Source organism: Diadema antillarum, unplaced genomic scaffold (genome assembly GCF_040938485.1).
Source record: "Diadema antillarum isolate AM-2024a unplaced genomic scaffold, OU_Dant_1.0 scf00000067, whole genome shotgun sequence".
In the NCBI taxonomy this organism is placed as follows: domain Eukaryota; kingdom Metazoa; phylum Echinodermata; class Echinoidea; order Diadematoida; family Diadematidae; genus Diadema; species Diadema antillarum.
The window spans coordinates 494,071-518,587 of record NW_027270956.1 but is presented as its reverse complement, the minus strand read 5'-3'; the positions used below and the strand labels follow the sequence as shown (position 1 = coordinate 518,587).

Sequence of the window (24,517 nt, the reverse complement as noted above, 5' to 3'; positions counted from 1 at the left end):
AACCTATGGCATCCAATAACAAGAAATAATTTTAGCATCCTGGCATAGAATGTCTGACTCAAAGAAAGACACCAACTGAAATCTGAAACTGAAGTAAACTGAAGTAAAAACAAAAAACAAAAACAAAACAACAAAACAACAAAAACAAACCCTTATATACACACTATACAGGGCTCAAATAAAAGAGAATATTTCTACTCTACCTTGTGAAATACTAATGATGAACTGTCAAAGTTATGATAAAAAGACACAACTTAAACAAAAAAAGTGGTTTGTAGGACCTGATGGATTAAACATAAAAAAAGATCCTGACTATAATTCATGCATGAGCCTTCACCACCATCTTGACTGCTCCTACAACACTTATCAGGGATTATATTTACTGTGCACCTGCTTGGTAAACAGTAAGCATCTTCTTTCTTTTTTTAATGAACTGATTTTAAATGTCAAAACATTCACAGAAAATAGTCAGACTGTGAGTGTTGAGAAACCTTGACAAATCTGAGGTCTGACTGACAAAATGACTTAATCAACCGCTGATTATCCAGTGTTTAATATTGTAGCCACGATATGAAAAATTGCCAATCTGTTGCAATGAAAAAAAAATTGATGCAAAGAACTCATTAATTTGTATTTTTATTCAGCACCTACTGCTAGTAAGGATCAGAACCAGTATTGGCTTTTGGACGGAAACTCGGTGGTCTAGTGGATATGACGACTGTCCAGTGAAATCAGGAGATTGTTGGTTAGAGTCCAAGCCAAGAATGCATGCCCGTGATTTTTTTTTTAATCATGGCTGCTACTAAAATATCTAATAATGAGTACTTATTTACGTCGATGAAGGGCAATTTGTCAATCAGTTGCAATAGAATAAACAACTCGACACAAGAATTCATCAATTTGTATAAATTTGAGGTCTTGAACAATTGCAAAATTCAAATGACACACCTGCTTATATACTTAACCACTCTCTAAAACTAATCACGACAACCAACCTACCTGTCGAAGAGGCGCTGGATGGTTAATACCGAGATTCACCCTGCCCTTGTCTAAATGAACCAGTACGATTCACAGGATATTAACAGATCAAACACCAGACTTCACACTCCCGCCAAACGGGACTCGCTTCAGTCTCGCTCTGCACAAGGTCAAAACCTCGCACCACTCTGAGCCAGCAACTGCTAAGTGAGAGTCTCCTTGTAACATCCCAGTCACCCTCTTTCTCCCTCCCTGCCCCCACCCCCCCCCCAAACTCGCTGTCAATCCCGCTCTTTCACTCAATCTCTTTGGCATCCCCCTTTACAAGCTCCGATCCTTTCCTCACAACTATCACTGCAATGCCAGCTTCCTGGGCCCACAAGCTTCGCTGCCCAACCCTGCAACATTTAATCAAAGTGATGGCCATGTTCCTTCCAGTGGCAAGGGGGAAAAAATGCCATAACATGAACTCCTGTTCATCACAAAATTTATGATTTTGTCTATAAATTTGTTTATTTAGCGGGGCACCCTGTATTCAATAGTGCTTGAGTGCAGTATGATAAAGTAGGGCTACTCTTTTAAACTTTTTGCCTGGCATGACTAATTACACCACTCACATCATGGGTGTATGCAAGGGGGGGTCGGGAGGGTCGTACGATCCCCCCCCCCCCACAAATTTTTCAAAAGGTCCACTTTTTGTAAAAGACATTTTTGTTTTTTGAGGGCTTTTTACCCTATATACAACAGGAAAAAAAAGTGACCAGGAGGTGTTCCAGCAAATTGTCAAAAACCTCGTAAAGTTTGTAACTTAGTTTTAATATGCCATACCTTATTTCTAAGCCCCACTGCCATGCCGAAAAGATCACTTTTTGTATGCACCAAATGGCCCCATTTTAAGATATAAAATTCAAAAACTCCCTACCATGGGAGGGGGGACACCCCCCTCCCACACCCTCCCCCACTCGGCCACTCCACTCCCTCGCAAAGGTAAAGGTCCAAAAATTTTGATTACGACCCCCCCCCCCCCCCCCCCCCCAGAAAAAATCCTGGATACACCCCCGCACATCGTACACAAACTAGACTCCAGCAGTTCTGGATCAAGAGAATAAAAATCTGATAGAGACATTGAGATGCCCTCAATGAAGCTAGGGTGATTCCTTCCATAAATGTGCATTTGAAATTCACCTTTGCATTTGCTAAAAATAAGATACAGGAGCTACTCACATAGATGCTACATTTATAGTAATGGATCCTGTCAAGAACCAATGTAAAAGGAGAAGTAGATTTGTTGATAAAAAAACAACAACAAAAAACTTGTACATTACATGAATAAGTACTACACAACTGTGCCAAGAGGTGTCAGAATTCATGCTAGAAATACTACAAATTAGAATGGATTTTTTTTCTATTATAATTTGGTGCAAAGTGTGCCATCATGCTTCGCAGTGAGATTTAATCACAAAAACTTCTTAGTTGTTCCCAATGGTGAGAATGGGATACAAGTTGATGCATGGTGCCCAATATCTGTGGCACCTTCCTTTCGGCACTTTCGGAGCTTTCAGCTCAGGTGAGCCTTAATGAGAATAATATCATAACTATCCCTGACTTTAATGACACCTGGCCTGGACGGGTGTTTTATGGACCCTTTGGGGTAAAAAGTAGGGGAGACCTAGAAAACATCTTTCAATTTTATGAACATCCTGATCACTCAACCAGAACCTGACAAGGAAGGAGGAAAGGAGGTGAGGGGAGGGGTTGGTTCAAAAATACGAAAAACTAGTGAAAGGGAAACTTTCTTTTTAATCTGGCACTATACATTACCTGGTCTCATGGGGGGTGGGGGGGGGGGGTGTACTACAGAGGGGGGCAGAGGTTTTTAGTTGCATTCACACACTCCCAAATTATTAAGTTTTTGAAAATTGATTTTTGCAACGCAATGCAAAAACTGTTAACCTGCTCCATACGGGAATCTGGTGGCCTGTGTATTAAGTCTATGGGGGTTTCAGAATTCAGTATGGAACGGGTTAAATGTGCATGGACATACACACACACAAATTTTAACTGCCACATTCCACACTGTGCTACCAAAATAGGTCCAGTCTGATTTAAAAAAAAAGAGAAGAAAATCATGATAGCATGCCTTGCACATATTGTGAATAGTACATGGAGACTCAATATCAATGATTTTAATCCCACTGTGCAACTCACCACACTAGGATGCCTGGGTCACATTCTAGTCATTGCTGATACTTTGAAACTCTTGTGATCAGTGCGTGTGAACTTTGGTAAATATATATATATTCTTTTATCGCGATGCGAAACCAATGATGTAATATGTGAATGCAACTTTTGTGGCTCTGTAATATTCCAAAGGGGGACAAGTTTTCTCACTACTGAGTGATTTCATGGTTGTAACAGATTGCCCATCTCTTACCAAATAGGAGATGTAAGTATTTTATTCTTTTTTTTTCTTCCCTTCAGCCCCTTGCACAGGAAAGAATAAGAGACAAAGGGGGCAGCATAGCTACATGTACCAGTTACATTTAGTGACCGGTTTACTTTGCAGCAACTGCTCTTGGGGCCTCTTTTTGCAGCCATTTAAAAGAGATTGGGCATATCAATTTCATCCTGTGACATAGCAGTTTTGATGAAAATCAAGAGTGAACATACACTGTACCTCAAGGATATTAAACTAATTCAGCAGCCAGGCCTCAAAAATTGATTATGATAAAGCCTATTAGGTGAGAGGAAATTATATCAAAGGCAACTGAGGTACATACATTGTCAAACGTCCAGCTGGAAAAAAAAATAGTTGTGCTTTCTAAATCCAAGAGCCAGAGAGAGCAAGTTTTGATAATTCAATGATTGAGTTCTCCTAACAAATCCTTGGGAGAAAAGCTGGTATATAAAGAGCTGTGAAGAAGAAGCTGATTGCTAGTCAGCAAAATACAAACATTGTAGAGGAAAATCTAAGAAAGCACAAATAAGTTATCTTAATTTACAGATTAAAAGAGTATGAACACATAAATAGGAAAATTAATGGCCTTCATGTTGGGATTATCTCATCCTGTGGTTGCTTGCAAACCACTCAAATTTGATTTGATTTTAAATCATTAGTGGAAAAATGAGCAAAGAAAATGGGATTCCATCGGGATTCGAACCCGAGACCTCTGGATGCTAGCCCGGTGCTCTACCGACTGAGCTGTAGAAAGCCCTAGTTCAGTGTTCGTCCCAGAATTCTCAATGCTCGAAATGCTTGTTTTTAACTCACACAAAAAATACACAAAGGTGCATACAAATATACACAAGCACATATAAACACACACAAGCACACACATGGATACATGTACAAAAACACAAATTTATAAACAAATATTCAATCACAAGATAGTGCCCACATGGAAAAGAAGAAGTACATACACACAATTACAGACAAACCTTGGAGGTATAATGCATCACACAGAGCACACCAACAAACACAAAATACTCGCAAATTGAAGAAAACACAATTATAGGTACGTGTACAAATGTAGCTGTCTTGATCCTACACCAAGATACATACATATGCATATCGATGAACATGTAAGTACGGTATGCTTTTTTTCTCCTCATGTGCAAAGAGTGAGACAGACCTTATGAACTTCTCACCGCACAATCTGAGCGTCTCTCAATTTTAGGGTGGTGCTAACTTCTGGCGATATCCCTTGATCAATGCAGAGCTAGGGCTCCCGAGGGAAAGGAACAAACGACATTTACGATGGATGATCAGGGTTTAATCGGTATAATGCAGCAACCGAGTTGCGGGGACAGGATAATTCCAACCACAATATCATCCTGCCACAAATCCATGGAGTTGGAAGGAGAATATGTCTTGAGCCACTAATTTTTTAGCTTGATTTAAATGATCAGACTGCCTTGCCCATGAAAATCACGCTAGAATGCGACATAGACTGACTTTCCTTTGTCACAGCAGTCAAATTCACATATGAGCATAGCCGCAATTTCCTGTTGCCGCTGCTTCACACTCCAAACCGCTTAGGACTGACTCCAAGGACAGGTATAAAAGTCTGCTCTGTAATCAAGACACTACAAAGTCTGCTTTGAGGAAAACGCTTTCCCCCCTGACGGACGCCACAAACGGACGATAAATTCCTCGCAACACTTCCCGGTAAAAGACTGCATCATAGTACAGCTTGTCGAGCATATGATGTAGATTGTGAGGTAGTGATGGAATCACCGACAATTCCCCTCCCCCCCCCCCCCCCCCACACACACACACACAATTTTGATCGCCAGTGCCAAACCTTCAACTGGGGGCACGATGATGAAGTCAGGGGGCTCCATATTTCACGATCAGGAAGCAGACACCAGGCAGAATGTATAGCTCTTCAAATATTACATCAATACCAGGGACCCCATAGAAAGTTCTTCATCATGAGCATGTGACTCTTATTTCTTTCCCACCACGAGATCCATCGACCTTCCAAGGACAAGGAGGAGCCCTTTACTTGCAACTGAGTCTGCAAACAGGCTCAAACATCCATCAAATTTGGCCTGTCAGGAACGTATCTATGATAAGATCCGTCGATCACATTGGTGCATATTAAAGGTACTTTTTGCTGTAACCTTCAACTACATGCACAGTTTAAACGTTAGATAATACATGCTCTACACTGACTGGCTGCAAGTAAGATTGTGTCTTACTCTTACATTTTAGATTAACAATCTCCATGCCAACAGCAACAACAGGAACAGTTAACATCCTTCACATAGTGCTTTAATATGTAAATACACACACTTTCTTGTCCCTGTTGCATATCAAAACATTTTCTAACAACTCTTGAAAGATTCATAGTTTAAGATACATTAAGTATATTGAGTGACGTCTAAAAAGAAAAGTTACCAGCTCAAAATCGCGGGTTCAATGCATCTTGAATATGTACAGTACTCGCAAGACTTACAATATCACTTTATAGGATTTGGCTAACTTAGTATCTAAATATCTTCTGAATACTAATTGCCACGCCCATTGATGAATATGTTGCAAAATCCTCTTGACACATTAGAGATTCCGAAACAGTTATAATGCTTAAATGTAAGCATAAAACATAGTTCTCACAAGAGCTCAAAATTCATCTTCCAACATATAAAATTTTCTTGAAACATATCAAAGGGGTTTATCAAGAAACTTGTCTGGTTGATGCAGATTTGCTGGGATAATGAATTGTTTTGGAATATTTTGAGATTAAATGTAAAATAGTTTTGATCATAGTAAACAACTTTTCAGATTCTTCAGATTCATCTCAGATTCAGATTCATCTTTTTATTGGTCTATAATGGGACATAGAAATGTTGTTTCCATTGACATTTGTACAATAATCATGACAATACAAACACATCTCACATCACAATTACTTATCTCAATGAAAGTTACAATGAACACAAATAGTACCATACAAATCTATTACACAATTGTACATATCGTTTCTTTAATCCCATAAAGCCCAAGCTAATTTGACCCTTCCCGGGCCCCAGAATTTGGACTTTGCAGACTGATGATATGATACTACAGGCAAAACTTGTGTGAAAAATTCAAAATGACACAAAATAAAATGGTAATCTACAAAAACTACTGTTTTTTCAATTATTTCTTTTATATCTATTGTTTGATGCCTATGTCAGATGAAAAATAAGACCAAAAAAAAAAAACATTATCCCTAAATGAGTGATCTAGTGCTCTCTCTCCATTCAGTAGTTGGTAGGTGGGACATTGTGATGATTGATCTTGCCCTAGCAGTAGTATTTCTCAACAACTGCACACATTTCACTCTTCAAAGGAAGATCAATTGATACTGCTATGGTCTGATTTGTAATCTCTTTAACATTACCTAATTGCAACCATGACTGGATTTCAATACAGTCTGTGTACATATTTCGCTATTTAAATATCTAACATTTTTGTTGTTACCCAAGAGAAACTAAAATTGTGTTTATATCGCAGCATTATTTCACACAATTCCTATGCACACATGTCCATTTTAGAGCAAAAAATTGACAGTTTCTGGATGAGCAGACGGAATTTATGTTTAACCTTTAAATATCTCCCACAGCTTTGAGCTACAGATCAAGGGCAGGAATCAGGAGTAAATCTATGCCAAGAATAAATGTTACATGTATAAGTGGGTCAAAATAAATCGTAGGCAAGATTTATAAGGAAGCCGCTCCACAAATGGAGTGACGCCAACTATAGGTGCCTCGGAGTGTGTGTTCGCGTGTTTGTCTGAGTGTGACACCTTTATTTTCATCACATCGCCCTTCATTTCACGTCACAGCGACATGCCAATTTCTGGGGGTTTCCATTTCAGTGGGGTTTCGCACGCAAATAGAGGAAAGGCGTATCGTGATCTCAGCAGCAAACTATGCTGGTCTCGTGAGCAAAGGCGTCAGGACAGTTTTACACATCATCATAAATTCTTGAAGCACAGGAGGGGATGTTACACTCATGTGGTAAAATGGTTGCTGATGGTCTAATTTTAACTGGGTCACAGGCAATGTATTGTTCCTGTATGTCATTTGTGAATATGCCCTGATGGACAAAAAAGTGAAATATTGTGTATTTAAAGGGACATACAGACATTTATTTATTGAGTTTGCATTTTTGATGATGTCATACAGCCAAAAATTTAGAATGTTGGCTCAAATTTTCACAGAAGAAGCTCTCTTTCCATCAATGCATTATTTCAGTGTTTTTGACATAATTACTGTGTTATTCTAAACTATCATTTCTACATGATATGAAAGATACCTTCATAACAATCACCTGAAATATATTGTAATTGCATCAAATCCCAGACTCAGAGGTGAGAATATGAGTTAGCAAGTTCTCCCATTCACAAGATGCTTTTTATAATAATAAATAATAAATAATGATATGAACACTTGTAATTTATAACATTTTATGGAAGGTAAAAATTATTTAACTTTTAAATGGCAAATTGTATATTATGGATATCATTCCTCAAAGTGCTGTTCTGTCATCTTCATACAGTTTGCCAATTTGAATCTTCCACTCACATCATAACTGCTTGTAAAACCATCATGTATTTTCCAAGTTGTATTTTTTTTTTAAAGATCTGACAGCAATCTGGCTAACTGTCCATTTAAAGTCATCCAATAATTCCAAGCGACAGCCTATGCTCTCCATGAAAAAATAATGCAGCATCCACAATGATTCATTTCTATTCACGTTCACATCTTTTTCTTTTCTTTTTTTTCTTTTAATGTATAAACTGGCATTTATAGAATTTCTACTGACGGAGTATGTATCTCTAGTAATCTATTCCACATTGCATTTCCTTAGACTTGAATGAATCTCATCATCTGAAATAATCTTTTCATAAAGGTATAGCATTGTCAAATTTGGCTCCATTTTTTATTAATTTGTTCTGCCTTTTCTTCTGCAGGATTTCAGCCATTTCTATATCAGTTTTCACAATCATGCACTATACCCTAAATGACCATTGCAGGTTTGTTACAAATTCCTCTTTATCATCATTTCTTTAACTCACATTCATTTCTGAAGTCGAGCCATCAACCCAAGAACTGCATTTTCTCTTGAATATCTCTATTGCCCTATCCACCCCCCCCCCCCCATCTCCACCCTCCAGATTCTAAAATTCTCACAGGCTTTGTACAGGTTCTACCAGGTACCCACAGACAGTGGGTCAAAGGAGCTAGGGCGTATGCATGCTTTGGAGACCACAAGCATTTGTACACTATCCCTCTTGATGGGATGACAGCTTGTTGGAGGTCTACTGTAATACCCCCAAAAATTAGCAGAACACAACCACAAATGGGTGGAGTGTACTATGGAGCACCATTTATCAAATAGCAGTACTTACTGCTGGATTAAGGCTTTATGGGCAGGACCATCAAATTATTAGCAAGTTCATTCCTCTGGCAATACATCATCACACTAGTATTATCTCTATAATGAATGGGCCACCACTGATTAATTTCTGCTTCTTCACATAGCTGCAATTTGACCCAATCATCCCCATTTGATACCACAACAATCTGCCCTTGTGACATTATCTACCTTCCATAAGAATAAATCATTAACCTAAAGTCACAGCTAGACAAGATCATGATAACCAAATAATAATAATGATGATGATGATGATGATGATAATAACAACAATAATGATAATAATAATGATTAAAATGATAATAATAATAATAATAATAATAATAATAATAATAATAATAATAATAATAATAATAATAATAATAATACTAATAATAATAATAATATTAATATTAATGATAATAATAACAATATAATAATAGATATAATATATAACTGTCATTTTGGAACAGAGATTTTGAGAGGTTTAAACACACAAATTAAAGTCTATACAAGACAGTGTAGAAGATTGCTGTGCTCTTTCTTCCAAGGTGGAGGGGGATTCAGTACCGACAAAGATTCTGTCTTGTTGTCATGGTTACCTGGATGGACATGGTTTCTGCCACAGTTGCATGCCATCGCTATTATTGCTTACTACACCACCTGAGCAAGGACAGGAAGTGCCGCCGGGGCAGCTGTTGCCAATTTGCACGCGAGACATAACATTTATACCGAACCGCAAACAGTACATTGGAGGATTCTCCCTGCACGCTAAAGGTAGAAATCCTGATTTCCACTGATCAACCCAAAGATCAAAGAAGTCCTTGTCAAACAATTACTGGCTCATTGCACGGTGTCAGCTTTCAAATTGTAGCAAACTGCAAACACCAGATGTTCTGCAATTTCATTGTTTTAATGCACTAGAATACACAAACTTATTAAGGGAAAACTCTGAGTAGAATTTCTTGAAGTATCATAGCAACAATTGGATGGAGATGAATCTGAAAGCAGACCAGTTTTGTCTACTACAATGCCAACTAGCAGTAAAAGGTGTGCTGCAGTAGCAAAAGGCTTGGAATGGGAGAGAGCTGGCTAAACAAGTATGCTTTTATGTATTGCCAATAATCCTAATTAGCAAGTCTTCAAAGATTTACTAGCAGTATACCAAACCTTATCTGAAGATGACATTTAGTATTGGAGTGACATGTGCCAAGTTTCATCATGAACTACATGTACCACAGGTTCAGCTCTCTGAAAGTAATTTCAAGAGGTACATGTATGTTAAGAGGATTTGTCAATTTATCTCGATCATGCTGATGCAAAGAGGAGAAACAATATTATGACAGAATAAAGATGGTGTATGCATGGTACGGTAAACGTCAATATTTTCGCGCGATTAATTTTTCGCGCTGAGCGGCTCGAAAACATATTCGCGGGTTCTTAAATTCGCGCTCCACAGCGGGTTAATACACAGTCGCTGTTTTCATCCAGCGATGCCAGCGTACGATAAGCGACGTAGCGAGTGGCGCGAGTGCGAGTCGAGTACAAGCGCTCAACTAACCTCTTCGATTTTACTCGATACATGTACTGCACTACTAGTACTGTAGTCGCGGGGATGTAGCACACCAATCGGCCTGGGCTCGGTGCGTGCGGTGCATGCGATGATACTGCTATATGCGTAAACATGTCTGTACTACGTAGCAGTATCAACGACGAAGCACACACAATTCAGGCCGTTCAAAATGTGCATGGAAAATTGCGAAGATATATTCGCGCGTTTTTGCATTCGCGCTAGCCCAACGTAGCGCGAAATCCGCAAAAATTAATGTACCGCGAAAATTTCCACGTTTACAGTAATAGTACCAACATGAGTATGGTAACTTGACACTGGTGTGAGTATATGTCATTCTTAACAAATGACTGGTACATGGTTTATCCAAATGTTGTTCTCATATTAAAGCTTTTTGTTTTTGATCCTTTCTGTTTTTTGATCTATGAAAGAACAAAAAAGCTTTAAAACTTTCTTTCAGTGCTTGAAGAAAGACTATATTCCAGCTTTAACCCGTTGAGGATGGACTGATTTTGCTGCAACAAGCATTTCCCACAGACACCTGCCCGAGTATACTCGGGGACTCGTCCTCAATGGGTTAAGGGCCGTACAGTTTGACACTCAGGAGTAGCTCACTGGAGTAGAAACGATGAGCTGTATTAGTCAACACACGTGACATTGCTGCCAAATTTGAATGCACTGACTAACCAGCTGTTGGAGCAAGATCCTCCGTAGAAGGCGTCAAAGACTAGAAATAACACTTCCTCCCCTGACATAATTGCTTCCTCTTATCTTTGGGAATCTACATCAAGCTCCCACATTCATGAGTAAAATGGGCTCATTCAGGCCCAGCCACATTAAAGAACACTACAAGTATAACAATGAAAGAACATTCTCTAAAAGACAAACACACACACACACACACACACATACATACACAGCCTGTACATAAAAAAAAAAAAAAAGATCTGAAAAGTTGATGTTAAAAAAAAATGACTACATAAATGCTGAATATTCCTCTGAGTGGAAGTTTTCGCAACTTGCGCATTCCACAGAACTAGGGCAGCGCAATAATACTGTAGGATGCACAATCTTCTTTCTGAGGTATTTATAGAATATGTGCAGAAATAAATGCTCTTATCCCAAAATTACAAACACAAAGTTCACTTCAACTGTCCCAACATGAGAAACTTCAATGCAAGCAAGTTTCCACACATTCATTAGTTGTGGTAGATGAAGAAGCCACCTGGGGCACTATGATGATTTTGTTGTCATGGCAACTTTCTTATTACAAGGTATGCCCCTTTATGACCACAACAACTACAACAAAAATTGAACAGCTCAGAGATCTACCTGTAATAGCTGAAGTGGCACAAGAAACCAAACATCAAACACTGTCAACCTATGTCATATCTAACAGATTTATTATTCTTTATAGCATGCTTTTTCACTTATTTTGTTTTGTTTTGTATCCACTGGTATGGCAGCTACAACTACACCTACTGTGAAGGTAGGAATTTTCACAGTGTGGAAATCTTGTAGCATTTAGCGCGACAGGAAACTAATGAAAAAAAAGATGCACAAATGTTATTGCTTGCAGTTAATAATCCATCTCTTTGACTCCGCAGAATTAAAAACATGCGAAATTCACTTCACCCAACTGAGCATGAAAAGTTACTGGTGCAAAAATTTCCACTTTTGCAGTGTTCTACTATTCACCCTCTGCACTTCCTGAGGTTACACACTGCATGTACAGTGTAGTATCTTCAGTGGGCTATGAAAGAGCAATTTACATGTATGTATGCAAAAATACTGTGTACTGCCTCTGAATAACTTGAATAATCACAATCAGTATGATCATTCAACTGAATATTCATAGTTTCTGTATTCAGTAACTTCTAGGGGGTCCTCAACAACATTTCACATACATGCAAACATGTGATTGTGACTTTAATCTTTTGACAGAACTACATCATTTTGCAGAGTGATGTTAATCCAGCTAGAGTCAGGACAAGTCATGTGACTATTGCTTGATGTCAGGTAGTTTCACAGTACTGCCACTGTAAGTCCACAATGGCTTTAATCTATAGATCCATAGAAAACAGCAAGAGCCACACTGTCTGCTGCCCTCACGTGGCAGGGTCTTGAAAATGTGAAGTAAGCAAAGACATGCAGACAAATGAGTACATGTACATGAGAACACAATGTTTTCATCACAGGCTAACCCAATTACAACCAACTGCAGGCCGAGTATGCACATCAGCAACAGCATTTTAGTGAATGTAGTCCATGCGGGTTAAAGAACATGCCACTAATTTGGCTCCATACCAAAACTTCAATTTTTGATGATGACAAACTTGAGGTGAACACGGCCAAGATGACTGCTGGTGCAGATTATAAAGCAGAACAGTAAATGCTCTGTTTTCTGTGTGCAACTGAATGAAAAACACACATACATTCACACCCATACACTACAATTCACATCACACACTACCATACACGCACATATGAATTCATGTTGCCAAGTACCAGAGGAGTCAAGCATGATATAACTGACATCTGGTATACGTTCTTTTCCTGTCTCCCCAGTCCACATTACCTACACTACATCTCATCTCAAATACACCTGTGCTTATAACACCAGTGCAGATTATAAACATTTTCCTCATTAATCACGACAAAACCCTTCAAAGGGGCACAATCTGGAACATTCATATAAAAAGTTACCAGACCACACCCATATCCTGCAAGCATCTGATAGTTAATGTGTTGCCATGGAAACTCACAAGAGGATAAAGATTCTAACCTGCTTTCCTTCATGAGAATGAGAATGTCATCTCGGAATGTGTCTCGGTTCTTTTCCAAGAAGCCCGTTGTGGTATAGTAGACATCACCCGCGTAGTGTCTGATGCCAAACTGGACATTGGTCACTCTCGGCTTGATGTAGAACATATTTTTCTGCAAGAAAATGAGACAAATATTACGTTACTGGTCTTTGGACACAGTGGATATTTGTCCATCAAGTAGCAATAGAGAATAATTCCTCTTTATGTTCAAGCAATTAGCCACAACATGCCAATTCAATTCTCCAACATTCAGTTAATCTTCTTTCAGATCCCCCTCCCCTTCAAAAAAAGAAAAAGAAATATATACATTAACATCCTTGCTGAAAATGTTTTTAAAAGATTAAGTTTTCATGCTAGGCCGATTCAAATTTTGAAATTTTGCAGAAGTACACTGTAAGCTTCATGGTATGAAAATTTGATGTTTCAAAAAATATTAACTTGTTATTGTATGACAGTTCAAGTGGGGGCAAATTCAACAAAATTTCCATATCACAATATATTGCACATCTACACTAAAGTGATCATGTAGATTACTAAATACAATACAGCATTACCTACAACTTTCCATCTAACTCTACCAGGAAGCTGCAAGTAATATGAAGTACTGTACAAAGTATACACAACATATTTTTCTGGGTTTTACTTCTGCAAATTTCACAAGTGGAGTGCTATTTGTGAATTCAAGAACATGCAAAAATATTAACTTTGATCCCGCCATGAATGTAACATTGTATGTGTACATTGCTCTGTCCATTGCTCTAATCCACGATCGCGAATTTAACCACTGACTATAAAAGTTGTCTGGAAGTCCCATTACAAAAAAAAAAAAAAAAGGATTTGCTAAATATATGGTGAATACAGTATGCTATCTAGAATTTTTCTGGGCATGGTATAAACATGTCACAAAACAGATGTCAAGAACTACTGTAAACAACGTATGTAGAGTATTGTGCATACAGTATGCTATCTAGAATTTTTCTTGGCATGGTATAAACATGTCACCTAATCAGATGTCAAGAACTACTGTAAACAACGTATGTAGAATATTTTGCAAGGTTTTTATTTTCATTAATTTTGTGAGTTGGGTGCTATTCGCGAAATTAAAAACACACGAAAATATTAACTCTCATCCGAACATGAATGTGACATGCACGTATACATTTCTACAACTGGAATTGTACTCCACATTGCAAATTTAACCACTCATAAAATTGTTGGGAAATCCTGATTCACAAAATATAAAAGTCACTAAATATTTGGCATAAACAGTGTGTCATTATACTATATCATTATATTATATCATTACCTGATGTGTACTGTGTAGCTTGCTCAGCATGGTGGAATCTGTTCCTTTTGGGAAGCGACTTTCCTCGTCAATCAGAGAGAGGATACCAAGTTTCTATGGCAACAGAAAAGTACACACAAAAACATAAATACATCCGAATCAATTGAGCCCAACGACAAGTTCTGCAAATGCTGTCGGGTAGTTGATTGACAATACGCAGCGTCTTGAAATCCCCTGCAAATGTTATGTTGTAATGCTATATTGAAAGCTTCCCTCGTTCATTCCACATCTCTATGCGAATGTGAGAAATGTTTCTCTTGAAGCTTACTCCACACCCTGGGTAGGAGTTTCCAAAGGAGGTGATGAAGATGACAATGATTATGAGTAATAATATCAACAAAGGTAGGAGTAGCAGCAGAATAGGAATAAGAAGAAAAGAAGAAATTGAAAAAGAAACAACAGAGGAGACAAGGAAGGAAGAGATGAAGAAGAAGAAGATAATGATCAGGGAAAAAGGGGTTTAATAAATATTACTAGAAGAAGAAGTAGTAGTAGCAGTATTAGAAGTAGTAGTAGTAGAAGTAGTAGTAGTAGTAGAAGTAGTAGTAGTAGTAGAAGTAGTAGTAGTAGTAGTAGTAGTAGTAGTAGTAGCAGTAGTAGTAGTTGTAGTAGTAGAAGTAATGATAATAATAATAATAATAACAACAAAAACAACAACAACAATAACAATAATAACAATAATAATAATAAAACATTATACCACCCATTGCAGTTTAAAGCAGACCTTTGTATTTTGTCACTTATTTTCTGTCCATTATAGAATACACTTTCATCAACAACAATAACAACAATTCCATTTCTCAAAGTGCAAAAACCTTTCTGAAAGTAATCTTTAATTTAAATGATAATGTACTTTCCAATACTGTGAGGTAGTCAACAAGACAATAATGTCCTGGATCCTCCATCGTTTCCATGAAACTGAAACCGTACGTACGGAGCCAAGTCCTCAGCCCCAAGAACCAAGGTTTTCCCCTATTCTTCTTGTTTTACTTTGTTTTGGTAATATCAAAGCTTCTGTTTTGCATTGGATCAGTACCAGTACAAAAGTTTAGTAACCCATCATACCAAGAAGTTCTTGGAAGTTTCTCGTTTTCATTGCAGTTTATTTGAATACTGATTTCCTTCTGCAGAGATAATGAGCTTGCAATTCTGCATGTACCAGTAGATGTACACATCCCTTCACATATGATTGCATGATATTTGGAAGGAAGAACAGGTGACGGGTGGTCTTGGTAGACAGGTTCGATATTGCAGCCATTTTGGCAGAGATATTCTCAATGTTCCTTTCACATTGTAGAACATGAACACATCCATACAAAAGCTATACACATGCAGACCCAGCACAAAAACTCTACTGACTGCTGTGATCTTTGAAGTACTGAAACAAAGTACAGTATCATGATACGTATTATATACACTATATATTTAAGGCATCATTGGACCATGTAACACCATACTCCCCTCAGCATAGATATCTGTATCAATCAGTCCTTCACAATATAATTTTATGGCCCTGTCATTGACTTTCACTTCTTTCATTGGTGCCAAGCAACCGGCAGTCACCGTAAACAAACATTTCTTCGGTATAGTGGAACCACAATCATTAGTCACTGGTCAAGTGAATAGGTGGATGTTCTTTATTACATACATAATTTCTATACCTACAGGAAGTTTTGAAAGTGGTGGTCAGTGACAAGCAGTGAGTGGGTCAATAGGAGACTTGTAAGGTCATTTATGACATCACTACCTTACCTAATTTGAATATAAGGTTGCTACTTATATCACTGGTTGTTTTTTTTAATGATAACATGTGATACTTTCAAATTCCAAAGCTTTCTTTAACATTTGGGTATATCTACCATGATAACACCTATATTACCATTCTATTCATTTGGTTTTACTCTCTTCACTAAAGCAAACTGAACGTTCAATGGAAATAAAGTTTTACCCATCAAATTCTGACAAAAATTTTCATCTTGACACCATTAAACAATTTCACAGCATATCTTTATTTTGAAGGAAAAAAAAATAGATGAAACTAGTTAATTCATCAAATCTGCATAAAATCAGTAGAAATTAAGACAAAAAGATGGTAATTTGAGATAGAAACTGGAACTTCTTCTAAAATGTGTTGCCAATCTGAGAATCATTAATAGCATTGTATTCATCTCAGCACTATACTGGCTGGTAATTCTAATTCTTTGTTGAATGTTAGTACTTATATGTTCACTCTTTAGGCTTAACGTGTCTCTTCCGAGGACTCGCATGTCGAGTTGTTCTTTTTTTAGCATTATTCAAACCGTATTATTACACTATATTGTCAACATTGCTAAATCAACTGTTCATACATTTGCAGAATGTGGTTGTCTATTTATCACTATTTGTATTGAGAAGATTCTGTTATTGCCCCGGGTATTTTTGCCTTTCACTTTTGTTTTTCTTTATTTTGGTCCAACGTTGCATCCATGCTCCTCATCTGTATTTTTATACATTCTGTTCAGAATTTGGGACCTGCGCATAACAAGCTCGCTTTCAAGTAGCTTCCATCATATTTCTTTAGCATTATACATAGAGCTAAACTTACGAACATTGACCGCTATGTTTTATATGTTTACATCAACTTACTGTGCATCCAAGCCGGATATCATGATTCACTTCATTTTATTATATTTGATGTACATTCCTTCATTGAGAAATATGAAAATAGATTGAATAAGTTAGCAAGTAAAGAAAAGCTTTTGAAAAATTCTGCAGCCAAATCAAACAGTGGAAAATGGCCAAATTGGGCTCAAATGAATAAAAGGTTTTCTCCTGCTTTCAGATGAATAGAAATGTTGAATACTACACATTAAAACCAAAATGATACAGTACTAAACCAAAGAAACATGATTTCTGGGACTCATATGGTTTAACCTGTTGAAAACTAGTCCTGAGTATACCCGGACAAGTATCTATGGGAAATGCATGTTAGAGCAAAATCAGCTCATCCTCAATGGATTAAAGGGAGTGTTACCTTCTCCACCAAGTCGAGACACTCCCCATTGTCCTGGTAAGCAATGTCCACCCACTCCAGACCCTCAGCTGCATACTCGTGCTGCTCCAGCGAGAAGATGTGCTTGTTGAAGTACTCCTGGAGCTTCTCGTTGGCGTAGTTGATGTTGAACTGCTCAAATCTGTTCACCTGGAAACAGTGTGACATAAAAGATTGTTTTGGATATATCCTTTCAGTGCCAGAGACTTCAAAGAGTACATTGTATGTGCAATGCTCTGTGTTTTTTTTTTTTTGTTTTGTTTTGTTTTTGTGTGTGTGTTGTTCGTTTGTTTGTTTGTTTTTGCGACAAATGGCTTTCAATGCACGCAACTGATTATTAAAATGGACGGTCAGGTAAATTGCATTTGCTGAGTTATGATGCATCTTTGATTATTAACACATCTTTTAATTCTCATCATCATTAAGTATCATCATAATCATCATCACTTTCTTCATCATCATCATCATAACCCTGTCTACAATTATCACCTTCATCCCAGCATTATTGAAAATTTTTACTATTCCAAGGCATGTATATGCTTCAATGTATCATCTTTATAATCATCTTCATTAGTAGATGATTATCATATTATCATCATCATTAGTGTGAGTCATGTACATTGTAGTTATCACTACCATTATCATCATCATCATCATCATCATCATCATCACCACCACCACCACCACCATTATAATCTCCACAATTGTAAGGCATACAGTTACCATCATCAGTACCTCTTAATAACTCATCACTACCACCCATCATCAACTTTATCACCATTATCATTACCAAAACTAACATCATCATTTTCATCACCATCATTACTTCAATTACTAACATCATCAGTACGTTATCATGATTATCGTTAATCACAATAATTGATAATTGATAATTGATATGATTTACATAGCGCCAAATCCACTCTGCAGAGTGCTCTAGGCGCGGAAGGAAGAGAAAGTGAAGGAGATAAAGGACATACAAATATCAAGTACATGTAATGAGTAGTCAAATTGAGGCTTTAAACAAGTGAGTTTTTAGACTGCTTTTAAAGGAGTCTGATGAAGAACAATTTTTTACGGCTGAAGGTAAGTTATTCCATAAGGTGGGAGCAGCATGGCCAAAGGCACGTGTGCCCCATACAATCAAACATTATTATCATTTGCATCTCTGATAATCAGTACTATCATCCATCATGACTTTACCATCATAAACATCATCATCAACATCATCAACAACAACAATAACAACATCATCATCATCATCATCATCACACATCATCATCATCATCATCATCATCATCATCATCATCATCATCATCACCACCATCATCACTGTGCCATGATTAAGTGTATTCAATCATTATTCAAATACCAGTATCATCAGTATATCAACCATTGTCAATATCACCATCATCACAGCTACAATCAACAACATCATCACTGTGTCATGATTGGGTATGTTCAATCATTATTCAAACACCAGTATCATCAGTATATCAACCATTGCCAATATCACCATCATCACTGCTACAATCAACATCATCATCCTTTTCATCATCATCCCTATAGTACCTAATATATCAACAAAGCATCACAAACCATCTCAAAAATAGCTATGACCACCACTACACCTGACTTTCCCACAATCCCACATCCTGTATGTAATATTACAACAACATCTGTATGTAATAGTACCCCTACCTCAAAGTTCTCGAAACCAAAGATGTCGAGGACGCCGATGGAGCAGTAAGTGCCGAAGCCCTTGATGCGGTTGTTGATCTTTTGTATGATCCATCGGAAGCACTGAGCATACAGCTTCATGGCAAGAGAATCTCTGGAGTCAGCGGCCTGGCGAGATGGACAAAATGGTTGTCATTTTTATCATAATGGTTTATTAAATCTATCAAAAGAGTTAAACATTGCAGCAAATGACTGAATTGTATTTTACTTTACAAATGCATTCAACCTGCCACAATGCATGCGTACATATGAAAGCTATTCCTAACTCAGAGTCATATATCTGTTACAAAAAAAGAGATAAATTTTTGTTGTAAAAACAGACCAAGACAGTACCATATCACATTGTAATTGCTTTAATAGGATGATAACAAATGTATACTGTTGTCATTCATTTTCTGATAATGTCTAAATAAATCCAGAGGTGAATACATGGTTCTCTTTTTCACCTTATTTCTTGATATAAAAAGTTACCAGAGTATTTCTCAAGACACAGATATTGATACACAGTGGGTGATGAGATAATCCATTTGACAAACCTAACCTACAATTGTACCTGTCCTTTTTCTTTTTCCACCCTCATAAAAGAAATATGCCAAATTAAATCATTTTAGTTTATGACAATTTATTACAGATTCTTTACTTCTCAAATTACTACATATGAGGGTAAGTCTGCTATTTTGTTATAAATATTCAGCTTAATTTGTTTTGTATCAAGTGTGATGGTTGCACTATTGTGAATGTATGGCAAGTTTTGCTATTTTTGCAGTAATCTTGACCTTTTTTTTTTCAGGGGGGGAGGGGGTCAAAATTACAGGCAAATATCTCATTAGCCATCAGAGGCAGCTCCATTGCCAATACCTAAATTATTCAAGAGCCAAAAACTTTAACTATATATTTAAAAATTACTTGCATGGTAAGTGCATACAATTCAAAGATGATTACTGTTTAGAATATCAAAGGTGATTACTGTTATGCAGTTATTGCATAGTACATATTTCATAGGATATCTGTATGTGAATGAGGTGCAGGGGTAAATACTGATCAGTTGAAGAGTTTTTTTCCAGTATGCACTATACTCCCATTATAATGAGAACAAGAGGTTAACAATTCTGAAGTAGTAAATTGCTGATATCAAAGGATATAACTGTAAAACGAGAAATGTTTGCGTGCATTTTAATTTCGCGAATTTCGCGAGCGCCAAGATTCGCGAAATTAAAATGCACGCGAAATTTCTTATCTACATTATATGCATTGAACGCAAGAGGCAATTCGCGAAAATTTCTTGCCGCGAAAAAGGCCCGTCGGCTCCAATTCGCGAAAATTTCGTGCCGCGAATATATCATGTTTTACAGTATTGTTATGAGATTTCTATGGAAGGGGAGCAGGGACATGATCATGATGGGTTGAGAGTTTAGAGTGTTGCCAATTTGAGGATCTGTACCTGATCCAGGTCAAGAGGAGTACTGATGACCTCTCCCCTGAGTTCCCTGGTCTTCTGGGTCAGGGCGTCGTTGAGTTGGTATTCATCCACGCTCAGCAGGTGCGCAACTGTCTCCAGGTCTGAAGAAGACATACCAACAAACAACAATCATGATTGTGTGTCTATTGAAACTATCTGTATCAATTATGAGACTTTTACAGAAAGCAGCAACCACAATAAAATTATGTTAGCTGAACTGATCAGATTGACACTTGGGTAATCAGAGAGCAATCATCTTTGAACTGTTTGATGCATGTACCTCATACAAAAGAAACATGAGAAGAAATACCTTTTCTCAGGTTTCTTAGGAACCGACAATCATACATAGGTATGTATCTTTCCTTTTATTCATTCTAACTTTAGCATTGAACAGCAGTTACACTCAAGCATACATCATACCTCACAGGCAGATGTACACAAACAAATTAAGTAAATGAATAACTTTGCACTCAACTAAATTATTTATCAAATGAATGAAGAATCCACCAATTAATGACACAATATACTCATCAATCAATTAATAATCACATACAGCTGTATATATTAAAGCACATAAATGAGTATAAAAAAAGTCCATAAGTATGTGAATTGATAAACTCCTATTCCCACTCTATCCCAAAGGCAAACTTGGGTCAGATCCACATTTTGAAATATGGTTTGAAAATCTCATTTTGTGTTATTCCATCGTTCATCCTCACCGCTCATGTTCTCCACTTGGGCCCCGCCCGCCGTGATGAACTTGACATTGCCGAGATGCAGGATGGCGGCCAGGAGCTGGAACACATCCTTGACATTCTCCTGAGAGAATTCCATCACACCCATGGCTTCCTACAATGCAAAGAGTATTCAAGGGAAAGAAAAATGGTCAGAGATCAGAAGCAGTTTTTGATCCATCCTCTTGCGTCTGACAGCATCCTTTCCCAGGGGTGGATCTAGCTTTTAACTAAAGAGGAGGATTTGACCCAATGATGATGGGTGATGACAAGCAAAAAAAAAAAATCTGTACATTTTTCTTTCTTTGCTGCCACCTGCCCAAGGGAGGGGGTTTAATCCATTAAACCCCTCAAAAACAAAAACAAAACCCAAGAAAGGAACCCAAGGGGGTTTAATCTGCCTTTCCAGACGCCCCCCTGTCGATCCACCACTGTTTCCTGTTGATTTCTGAGATGTTACAGTTGATTTATCTACGCTCTGCTTTGCGCATTAATCTGTGCTCATGTGCTCCTAAATCAACCACTGATGAATATGGATTACATCATCTTTCAAACGCCTTCACGGCTGATGCACTGCTTTATTGGTTTCACCCCACTGGTTGCTACAGTACTCTCTTAAAGGTGATATTAAATTCTGACAGTAATTTGTCATCAGTTAAAAGATCGCTGAAGACATACATATTTGAAATCCAAATATGAATATTTTCCTGATGAAATAAATGGATAAAAACAAGAGAACAATGAACTTCTGTTCTAACCTGTCTTTCTTTAACATCACTGCTTAAGTTTATGACTTATCAACCATATGCTACTAATAATAAAACTCAAATAGTCACATTCAAACTACACGCATTGCGATGTTGAATGGGTAGTTTGTTTCTTTGCTTTTTTAACCAATCGTCCCTCATGGAAACATATCTACCTAATTACTCACAAATCAGCAGTGCATATGGAGCCTCTCACCATGCAAACTTTCCAAGAACATCACATTAATTTGATTCACAGAGATACATCAGCACACAAAATGTACATTGTATGCAATAGATTCAATGCACTCAAACAGATTAGAGAGATATTGACAAAGGGATATCCCACTTCCCCAGGGAGTGGATTTATAGTCTTAAGCTCCGTTTGAACAGAGCTTACTGCCAAAACAACATCAGGAGAACTAATTTCTTCGCCTTGGGCAATACAACGGGAGGAGAAAACTAGAAATATCACTTAAGGTGATTAATACCCCCGCCCCGTGACGACAGTCTTACCCAAGGAATGATCTTTCCTTGATCTTCTGCCATTTAAATGCCGTTACCATGGCAACGCAGCTTCCGACACGTCCGAAAAATATGTCTTGCACATCTTCCCACCAAGACTATTGTGTGTGCCACATTTCATAAGCTTTTGTCAAAAACTGAGGAAGTAGTTCAATCCACAAGATCTTTCCTTGATCTTCCGCCATTAATATGCCGTTACCATGGCAATGCAGCTTCTGACACGTCCAAAAAATATGTCTTGCACATCTTCCCACCAAGACCAATGTGTGTGTGCCACATTTCATGAGCTTCAGTCGAATACAGAGGAAGTAGTTCAATCCGCAAGATCTTTCCTTGATCTTCTGCCATTTATATGCCGTTACCATGGCAACGCAGCTTCCGACACGTCCGAAAAATATGTCTTCCACATCTTCCCACCAAGATCAAGGTGTGTGCCACATTTCATAAGCTTTGGTCAAAAAACTGAGGAAGTAGTTAAATCCGCAAGATCTTTCCTTGATCTTCTGCCATTAATATGCCGTTACCATGGCAACATACTTTCGGGTACTGTCGAAAAATGCGTCTTGCACATCTACAACCAAAGGCACACATCTGCACCAAGTTTCATGGAAATTGGGCAAAAACTGAAGAAGTAGTTTGCAACACAAAATTTTCCATCATTTTGGCTCATAATATGTGAGCTGTTACCATGGCAACATACTTTTTGTCACTGTCAAGAAATGTGTCATGCTGACCTATATCCTAAGACAAACATTCAATATGAATTCCATGAGAATTGGAAGAACACTGATGAAGCAGTTTTGCCATGAAGCATTTTGCCCTATATTTTACCAATAACATGCCGTTACCATGGCAACGCACTTTTTGCCACTGCAGAAATATGTGTCTTGCACATTAACATATTCAGATGAACATCTGTACCTAATTTCATAAAAATTGATCAAAAACTGTGGGAGGAGTTCGCGACGCAAGATTTGTACCCATTTTTGCCCATAATATGCCGTTACCATGGCAACGTACTTTTGGGTACTGTCAAAAAATACGTCTTGCACATCTACAACCCAAGGCACACATCTGTGCCAAGTTTTATGGGAATCGGTTGAAAACTGAGGAAGTAGTTCGCGACGCAAGATTTGCAACGGACCGACCGCCCGACCGACCGCCCGACCGACCGACCGCCCGACCGCCCGACCGCCCGACCGCCCGACCGTCCGCTGATTCCTATATACCCCCTTCAAACTTCGTTTGACGGGGGTATAATGAGGGGTACTGCTTTAACCCATAGAGGATGGACTGATTTTGCTACAACATGTATTTCCCATAGACACTTGCCCGAGTATACTCGAGACTCGTCCTCAACGGGCTAATAGACACACACCAAAAATCCTCTCCGGTTAGGTTTCTATAAAGAAGGTGTGTCCACTGATGCAACTACCCCACCCATTGGCCAGCGCCGCATGTCTGTATAAAGCAAAACATGTTTACACTCATTGATCTCAACTACGTGTACATAGAGATCAGTGGTTAAGATACAATCCATGCACATGATCAGCGTGCGGTGTCAATCATTCTCTGTCTGCAATGTTGCAAAGGAGTGTTGAGTGCATCAAAGGAAAGTTTACCCCAGTGGGCTTCTAGTAGAAGGGTTACCCGGGGAC

The 24,517-nt window shown here is 38.0% G+C and overlaps 1 protein-coding gene across 1 annotated transcript in view; it reads right to left on the bottom strand.

The window, feature by feature from the left end:
* Positions 1-24,517, bottom strand: part of LOC139716584 (unconventional myosin-X-like) — a 192,287-nt gene that overhangs the window by 54,729 nt on the left and 113,041 nt on the right. Inside the window, exons 11-16 of the mRNA XM_071628111.1 lie at positions 21,574-21,703; positions 20,837-20,955; positions 19,357-19,503; positions 17,638-17,805; positions 14,586-14,678; positions 13,240-13,391 (exon numbers count right to left, since the gene is read on the bottom strand). Coding sequence (XP_071484212.1) covers positions 13,240-13,391; positions 14,586-14,678; positions 17,638-17,805; positions 19,357-19,503; positions 20,837-20,955; positions 21,574-21,703 — 809 coding nt within the window. The remainder of the gene's footprint in view (positions 1-13,239; positions 13,392-14,585; positions 14,679-17,637; positions 17,806-19,356; positions 19,504-20,836; positions 20,956-21,573; positions 21,704-24,517) is intronic.